Genomic DNA, 9,782 nt, shown 5'->3' on the forward strand with positions numbered 1-9,782 from the left:
CTGAAGGCCGCTATCAAAGCAACCTGGGCTTCCATTACACCTGAGCAGTGCCACAGGCTGATTGTCTCCATGCCACGCCGCACTGATGCAGTAATTCATGCAAAAGGAGCCCCTACCAAGTATTGAGTACATGTACAGTAAATGAACATACTTTCCAGAAGGCCAACAATTCACTAAAAATGTTTTTTTTATTGGTCTTATGAAGTATTCTAATTTGTTGAGATAGTGAATTGGTGGGGTTTTGTTAAATGTGAGCCAAAATCATCACAATTAAAAGAACCAAAGACTTAAACTACTTCAGTCTGTGTGCATTGAATTTATTTAATACACGAGTTTCACAATTTGAGTTGAATTACTGAAATAAATGAACTTTTCCACGACATTCTAATTTATTGAGATGCACCTGTAATAGTTTGAATAAGCAGAAAGAAAACCACAAATAAAAAAATCTTAATTTGTCACTTTCTATTGTTAAAAATAAGCAAGTGGTACATATTACTAACATTTTTATCGTTATGCAAATTGAGTTGTTGCAAAAAGCAAAAATAAAATTTTTATAATAAATTTTTGCATAAGCTATCACAAAAACAAGCGGTCTTTTGTAAGTATTTATTATTGTTGTGCCTTGTCTAGATTTTTACAATATGACAACCATTAATATTATTAATAACTAAATTTGTATAACATTAATTTTAATAACAGTTATTATTATTATTATTAAGGGTTATGGGTGGTCAGACCTGTTGCTGGGGTCAGTATGTTCGGATGAGGATTGTCTTTTCGGACCGATGTTGTCCTTTTTGATGATGCGGAGAGCTCCGCCCTCTTTCTGGGCCACAGTGATGGAGGTCTGAGCTACATCCTGTCTGGAGAGATACCTGTCAGAGACGGACAGAGAGAGACTGTGAGGAACTGAGTGCCAGAAAGGGAACATCATGGTGGCATGAAGAGGGCAGTACAGTATCTGCTACCAGAAAACACACACACAGCTGATGTTTGTGTAACAGAACAGCAAACTGATGCTTGTAATGCGTCGGAAAATCCTTGAATAATACTTACAAAATTAAAAACTATCTCACCAATAATCTTACATTATTCATAGCCTCAGGTGAAACTTTTGCAGAAATAAACTAAAAGAAATTGCAGAAATAGACAAAAAAATTAAATAAATAATTAAAACCCACATGAATAAGACTGAAGAACTGGTTGAAAAAAAACTACTTTATTTTATATTTAAAATTTTTTAATGATTAAAATAAAAAAATATAAGAATGTATGTTTAAAAAAATATAACATTTAAAAAATACATAAATATACACTACTTTTCAATAGTTTAGGTCAGTGAAATTTATTTAGAAAGAAATTCACATTTTTCTTCAGCAAGGATGCATTAAATTAAGTGACAATTTTACATAAGATTTTTTTTTATTTCAAATAAATGCTGTTCTTTTGAACTTTCTAATTATCAAAGAACCCTGAAAATTTTTTATAATGGTTTCTACAAAAATATTATCAGCATATTAGAATGATTTCTGAAGGATCATGTGTCACTGAAAACTGAAGTAATGAAGCTGAAAATTCAACTCTGCATCACAGGAATAAATTTAATTTTAAAACAATCAAATATAAAACAGTTATTTTAAATTGCATTAATATTTTACAACTTTACAGTTTTTTTATCAAATAAGTGCAACCTTGGTAAACAAGACTTCTTTCAAAAATATAAAAAAATGTATACCAACCCCAAACTTTTGAACAGTAGTGTATATATTTCAGAAATGGATTAAAAATACAAAAATGTGAAAAACTATAAACTAAATTATAATATAACATATAATGTATATCTAATTAAACGTTAAACTAAATAAAATGTATAATTAAAATAAAATAAAGGTCCAATGACTTTAAGTCGAACATTTTGAGTGTGGAGGGAAAACAAAAACAAACAAAACCACACTTAATTTGATTGACACCCACATCTGAGCCAATGAGATTCAGATCCGCCCACATGTCCCAGAGCGCTCCAGCTTTAATGGTGTGTGTGTGTGTTTCTTGCCTGGAGGTGCTGCTGTGCCGGCGCTGGGATTGACTGAGCTCCTCTAGCAGCAGGATAGGGCTGTGAAACACACTTCCACTCTTCCTCACCATCCTCTGCCTCATCGCAGTCAGAGAGATCCACTCGCGCACGAATCGCACAACCTGACAGACAGACAGACAGACAGACAGACAGACAGACAGAGACAGACAGACAGACACATACACACACACGCGTTTCAAGAAATCTGATGAAACAGTACTTGAGTATCACTCTCTCTCTCACACACACACACACACACACCTGACTCCTGTTCTCGCTGTGATTGAATTCTGCTGGCAGTTCCTCCCAATTCTGCAGTCTGATATCCAAGGGAATGAAGTTACAGTGGAGCGGGAGGCCATCCTGTAGAGAAACACACCAAACTCAGTGCCGAGCGAACATATATACTGAATATTTACAATATATTTAATATTTTATTGACTATATAAAATTAACCAGCATTATATTTGAAGTATTTTTATTTGACGGGTTTTTTTTCAAGACTGTACTGTTGGACTAGTTTCAGGCTCAGAAATGTGATTAATTTCTGTGAGTCAGTTCCTATAAACTGCCAGTTTCAGTGAATTTGTTCAAAGTGACTCAATGAAATATTTCGGTCATCACTCAAAAGTGTTCACAGAAATATCTGTGGGGCATCTGACCAGTTTTAAAATGTTTTAGTAAAATAAAAAACTAAATTCAAAAACTATATTTAGCAAATAAGGAAAATATGGACAAGAATTGTTCTTAAAACAGTTTGATGCAAACATTTAATCTGGAAAATGTCAGTTATTTATGAATATATAAATATAAATGTATAAATTGCAGATACTGCAAATACAACAAAAGTGATCAACTAAATTCACGACTAACAACCATAGATAAAACTGATGAAAAGGGCAGAAAAGAAAAAATATATATATTTAAATAGTTTTATTTTATATACTTAGCAATTAATTTTACAAAAAATATATAATTATAAAATATAGAAATTAATTATTGAAGCCACCTAAACAGTAATGCTATGATTCCCGTTCACAGCTATTGAAAATCCATAAAATATATATTTATCAAATATAAACTTTCTTATATTTTTAAATAATTAAAATATAAAATACAATTAAAACAAATAATGTGAAATAAACAAACGATATACATTTATTATAAACAGAGGACGAGAGGAGCGGATGGTATAAGCATTTTTAATTGTGTACATGCATATATATATATATATATATATATATAGTGCTTATTAACCATAGATAAAACTGATGAAAAGGGCAGAAAAGAAAAAATATATATATTTAAATAGTTTTATTTTATATACTTAGCAATTAATTTGACAAAAAATATATAATTATAAAATATAGAAATTAATTATTGAAGCCACCTAAACAGTAATGCTATGATTCCCGTTCACAGCTATTGAAAATCCATAAAATATATATTTATCAAATATAAACTTTCTTATATTTTTAAATAATTAAAATATAAAATACAATTAAAACAAATAATGTGAAATAAACAAACGATATACATTTATTATAAACAGAGGACGAGAGGAGCGGATGGTATAAGCATTTAATTGTGTACATGCATATATATATATATATATATATATATATTGTGCTTATTTTACATTAATTTGTTTTAATTGTATTTTAAATTGTAATATTGTATGTACAATAAAATAAAATAATCACCTAACCAATAGTCATGATTCACATTCATAGTTAATGAACATCCATAAACTATATTTATTAAATATCAACTATATTTAATTATATTAAATATAAACATTTTTAATTATTTAAAAATAAAACATTAAAATATAAAATTAAATTAAAACAAATTAATGTAAAATAAACAAAATATATACAATTATAAACATTAAAATTATATTATATTGTGTGTGTGTATGTGTACAGTGTGTGTACATATACATATATATATATATATGTACACATATACATATATATATATACATATACATATATATATATATATGAGAGAGTGAATACTGCCAGAAAAATATTAGAACACAATAACCACAATAATACACAATAATAACTCTAATGCCTATGCCAAACAAAATATTTACATAAAAATTATTAGTAATAATAAAAATGTATAAATCAGTGCAGTCAGAAAATCTAAAAAAGTAACAACACTGCGGTTACTTTAAGTGAGAAATATGAATATGAAGAGAGATCCAAAGCTCGTCCAGAGCTGCCAATCACGAGAGCGGCCCTTACAAAACAGTTCTCCTCCACTAGCTGGACCGTCTGTCCACAGGGAGACAAAAGATTACACTTCCAGCCCACGGCAGGCATCTTTTCCAGCTCTTCCTCTGTCTTCCTGCTGAACTCCACCATTCATCACTGCTCGGCTGAGATGGCCTCAGGAAAAGCTCTTATTAAAAACCAACCCGGATAATATTTCTCAATCAAAGTCAATTAGAGGCTCTCTGCTTATATCTGCTTCCATTTAATACAGTTGCAGAGAACTGTAAGAAACCCTGGCGTTCCGCTGTACAAACAAGGACGAGAGATTTCAACACTTTATCTGCCCTCAGATTAACACCGGAAGCTCTGGCCGTCAAAATGTGAGTTCAAGATCGATCCAGAGAATATTTAGGGCCATTTTCATATTAGAGCTAATGATGCAGACCCGGGTTGCTTTGCTATAAAAGAAATCCTGATGAATTTGAAGAACAGAAGTGCTTCTGACGATACGTTATGTAAGAAATACATTTTGTGTCTTACGTACTTAAACACTTGGTTTTCTATGATATTGCTTGTTAGTTCAGCTTGTCAAAGACGTCAGGTAAAATGATTTGGCTAATATAGATGAGATTTAATAGTAATAGAATCAGAAAGAATGGGTAGAAAAAAAATGACAAAATGTACTGTACTGTATTTTCCAGAATAAGTCACTTTTTTAATGCTTGTAAAGGTTTCATTTTATTTGTTGGTATTTTACATTATTTCTGAATGTAATAATAAAACGTGATTATACAGCAATGCGATTTATATCGTATACTGTGATTGTAGTTGTTAAATAAAAATGTCATTCATATCAATTCATGCATTAGCTAATTTCATCGTAACATATAGGCCTGGCCTACAGAAAAGAACATTTATGTTTAATCTATCTAATAGTGTGTTGGTCATACTATACAATGATTTATAGCTTGTCTTTGTTGAATAATACAGAACATAAAGAGCTTTAAAAAAAAAAATTTGCATATTAAAATCGCAATCGCAATCGCAATATTGGTAAAAAAAATCGCAATTAGATTATTTTCCAAAATCGTTCAGCCCTACTCTCCAGTGGGTGATCAATTCGGCACAAAAAATCATTGGCTGTCCTCTGCCTTCCTTAAAAGAACTTTACACTGTACACTGCCTTGGAAGGGCAGCAAACATTTTAAAGGATCCCTTCCATCCAGGACATCATTTGTTTGAATTGCTGCCCTCTGGTAAACGTTTTAGGTCCATCAAATCACAGACCAACAGACTTAAAAACAGGTTTTACCCCAGCGCTATACGGGAGCTGAACGCTGTCAGTAGACACACACACACACACACACACACACACACACACACACACACACACAACACAAACATGAAAAATGAGAAATGCATCAATCTGATGGGGCATCTTATATCTCAACCGACACAGGTTAACAACACCCTCTGTATACCTCTGTGTGTGTCTATTTAGTACAAGTTTACATCTTATATTATTCAGTTTGTGTTTGTGTGTATATTCTGTTGCACTTACCTCTCTTTTATTGTGTGCAACATCATGCAGCAGTTTTCTGCCCACTGCAATATTTCTGTGCAATATCTGACTGTTCGTTTTGCTGTTACTGTTTATTATTTAAATTAGATGTTTAGCTTGCACTAATTTATGGGTGATTGCACTGTACGGATTGCTCTAATTTTGCTGTACTTTTAGTATAGTGACAATAAAATAATCTTGAATATACTGTATATATGAAGAGTTTGGTTCCAAAACGCTATAAATCCATTTCGATTAATTTGTGTAAAAATGTTCAAATGTTCAAACAGGTTCATCAATGCCGTCAAAATTATTCTTTTTTTTTAGGGCTGCACAATAAATCGCATGCGATTTTCATGCGCATCTCATCAGTAAAGTCGGTTCTGTGATTAGTAGTAAATCTCCATCACGTGCTTTCAGATGGAGCGGCATTTAATACACAGAGCCGTAGATCGCTGACAAGCTACGCAATATTGCGTTCATAATCGAAGGTGATTCATCTGCGATTATGAATGCGATATTGCGTAGCTTGTCAGTTACTGTTTACAATGCATGAAATGGTGCGCTGTGATTGGTTGAGCGGATGTATCGCATTCTGCAGAGAAGGGAGACTAGCGTTTGTCGTGGTTTGGAAAGATAGGGAGAAAACATGACAGAATATCACGGCGGATATCGCAATTTGTGTAAAATTAAAAATGTACTTTTCAATACAGACTAGATAAAATACAGATTTTGGCGGGAACTCATTTATTATTTTTTTAAATGGCATTTATCGCGTTTTGGAACCAAACTATGAATATACATAACTACAAACTAAACATAACTATGAATACAATGTATATAAATATAATATACCAATATTGTGAATATACCAATATAGTAGTAAATATACCAATATAGTGAATACACGCCAAGTATAAATCTCTTGGCTCAATCCTTACTAGTAAAGCCAGCTAGTTAATCTAATTTCTTTTCTGCAGTGCTTTAAAGGGGATGATTTAAGATCAACTGTTAGTTCAAACTCTGAATTCAACCCAAGTACAGTCATTTTTTTCAGTAAAAGAACTGAATCAAACACTTGATTCGATTCACTGAAACACACGATTCATTAGAACTGATTCACAGAAATAAGGTGCCATTTTGATGGCAAGATACGCTTTTAAAACTCACAATGCTCAGGAAATGTCAAGAGTCAAATAAAATGCTAATAAAATGCTTTATCGCAACATTTGTGATGTTTGTGGGTGGCAAAATCATCGTAAATATAACATGAATATTGAATATACTGCAGCTGCTTGGGTTTCTAAAGCCCGGTTCACACCACACCAGAGTCCACACCACAGCTATAACGATAAAGGCACAGAGAAATTATATCGTTGGAATCATTTTCAGAACGATTTTTTCCAGCTGATGATTGATAAAAACATTGACACCCAATCAGAATCCATCCTGCTGTCACGAGCTGGAGAATTTAAAGCAGCAGACGAGCGTGCGCTTACAGACGATATCGTTTGCTGGTGTGGACGCTAATATCTTTATAGTTATCTTCATAGTTATCGTTCTTGGTGTGAACAGGGCTTAACACTGTATACCTTGTCGTAGATGTAGATCCTGTCTGTGTTTTTGCTGGCACAGAACTTCAGAGAGTCGTACACGGGAACGGAGTCATCCGACTCCTTTTGAATGTGAATGTCATTAGCTATCGGAGAGAGAGAGAAAGAGAGACATGATGGGAAAGTCGGAGTGACTAATAGGAGGAGAAAAAAAGAGAGCAGGGCAATGAGAGGATGAGAGGAGCGGATGATCATTTTGCTCCTGATAAAGGTCAGGTGGCGCAAGCGCTAACGAACTCTGGAATGTAGCAGGTACGCCGTGACCTCAAATGATCCCGCCATTCGGAGAAATCGGATTTGTCCGGATTTCGTCCCACAGAGCTGTTCTACATTCATTTGGGTCAGGCTCGCTGCAAAGACGCCCCACGAGGCTTAGTTACCAGAACCCTACTGCGGTCTAAAATAGCCGAGCCGTCGCCGGCTGGCCAATCACAACGTGTTATTAAAGAGCCATTATGCTTACTGTATGCTGCTGGGAAGCTGGGATTCTGTGCGTGTGTGTCGTAAAGGTGGGCGTTAAGGCAAACCCTGCAGTGTCTGAAAATTGCACTCTTTATAAGAAAGGTGAACACTCGTCGATTCTCTGGCTTTGAAATGGCCTGTTATTATGCATATTTCACGCAGACGTGCTCTTAGCTGCGGTGACGCAACTGTGAAATTGTTCTTAGAAGGTAATTTTGATCATCGAGGGCTGATGTTTTCTCTTAAAGACCGCAGCGGGAGATATTTTGCAAAAGGGGCAAGCTGCTCTTTGCTGCTTTTCAGATTCAATGACACTGAAATTTCACGTCTTGTAACTTGTAACTTTATAAAAAAAGAAAACTTTGACAAAAAGAAAGTCGTTAATGTTTGAAGGTCTGTCTTGAAGTTTATGTATAATTATATTACTTGAATAATCTCCAGCTTTTATTGCAATTTGTATTAATTTATTTTAAATAATATTTTTTAAATATAAAATATTAAATAATAACTGTTAAATTATTGTTACAATGATTACATTTTATTATTTATTTAAAAAGCAAGCATTTTAAAAATAATATAAAAGATTGATAAATATACAAATAAAATTATTAATATATTTAAAATATTTTTAATATAAAATATTAAATAATAACTGTTAAATTACACATGAATTATATATAAAATAAGATTTATATTATTTTTTTTAAATGATTACTTTTTAAAATAAAAAATACAAAGATGAATAAATATACAATTAAAATTATGAATATATTTTAAATATTTTTAAAAATATTATAAAATATTAAATTATAACTGTTAAATTATACAAATTATATATGAAATAAAATTTTAGTTATTTGATTAAAAAATTTATCATTTAAAAAATAATATTAAAGATTAAATATACACAAATTATGAATATATTTTAAACATATAAATAAATAAATTTTATTATTTAAAAAAATATGTTTCTGTATAATTGGTGCTGAAATATCTAGTAAATGTCTCATAAATAATTGCTTTCGTAGTATGGAAAAAAAATTAGCTTGAACATTCAGCAAAACTTCGACAAAACAAAAAAGTCATACAAGTTCTAAGGTGAAAATTACAGGAATATCAAATATCAGTAAAAAAAAAAAAAAAAAAAAAAAAGGCAGTTATCAGCTTTTACAGTACATAAAAAAACAATAACTGCTTGATAACTTTTTTTTGACTGATATCCAATATTGCTTGCTTATTTGAGTTTATTTGTATTTTAATATTTAATGTATTCAAAGGCATTTATTTAGTTTATTTTTTTTTATTAAATTATTATTCAACGCAATATTCTATATAATAATAAACGGACTGTTCACTTTCAGAAGTTAGTGACGAGTGCTTTAGTTCAGTGTTGGTTCTTCATACTGGTTATTTGACACTTAAAAACAATCAGTATCACAAACAATATCGGTTGATCTAAAGTAAATGATAAGAATTGACATTTTAGGGTGAATTATTCCTTTAACATCTGAGTGAAAATTCCTGAACGTGGCGGGAGTGTGTTTGGAACAGACCTGGATCACCGCTGGAGAGAGTTTGTGAGCTGAACTCATTCTTTCGTTGCATTTCCTGAGATTCATCCACGTGTGTTTCTGCCACAACCGGACTGGCCTGTAGGTTTGGACGTGTGTGTGGAGTTTGTGGGGTGCTGGGGGTGGCTGGTTCGTTTTCTTGATCTGAATCAGAGATGCAGATGGTAGTGAGCGACGAGGAGGATGAGGGGTGATCCGGTAATGATGAAGATGTGCAGGGAGCTAACAGAGAGAGAGAGAGAGAAAGAGAGAGAGAGAGAGAGAGAGAGAGAG

At 32.4% G+C, this 9,782-nt stretch overlaps 1 protein-coding gene across 1 annotated transcript in view; it reads right to left on the reverse strand.

Moving 5' to 3' along the window:
- The window catches only part of zranb3 (zinc finger, RAN-binding domain containing 3), an 86,916-nt gene that overhangs the window by 12,178 nt on the left and 64,956 nt on the right, over positions 1-9,782 (reverse strand). The window contains exons 14-18 of the mRNA XM_016274570.1: positions 9,492-9,731; positions 7,456-7,562; positions 2,339-2,440; positions 2,057-2,199; positions 729-878 (exon numbers count right to left, since the gene is read on the reverse strand). Coding sequence (XP_016130056.1) covers positions 729-878; positions 2,057-2,199; positions 2,339-2,440; positions 7,456-7,562; positions 9,492-9,731 — 742 coding nt within the window. The remainder of the gene's footprint in view (positions 1-728; positions 879-2,056; positions 2,200-2,338; positions 2,441-7,455; positions 7,563-9,491; positions 9,732-9,782) is intronic.

Source organism: Sinocyclocheilus grahami, unplaced genomic scaffold (genome assembly GCF_001515645.1).
Source record: "Sinocyclocheilus grahami isolate Dianchi unplaced genomic scaffold, SAMN03320097.WGS_v1.1 scaffold87.1, whole genome shotgun sequence".
NCBI classification, from domain to species: domain Eukaryota; kingdom Metazoa; phylum Chordata; class Actinopteri; order Cypriniformes; family Cyprinidae; genus Sinocyclocheilus; species Sinocyclocheilus grahami.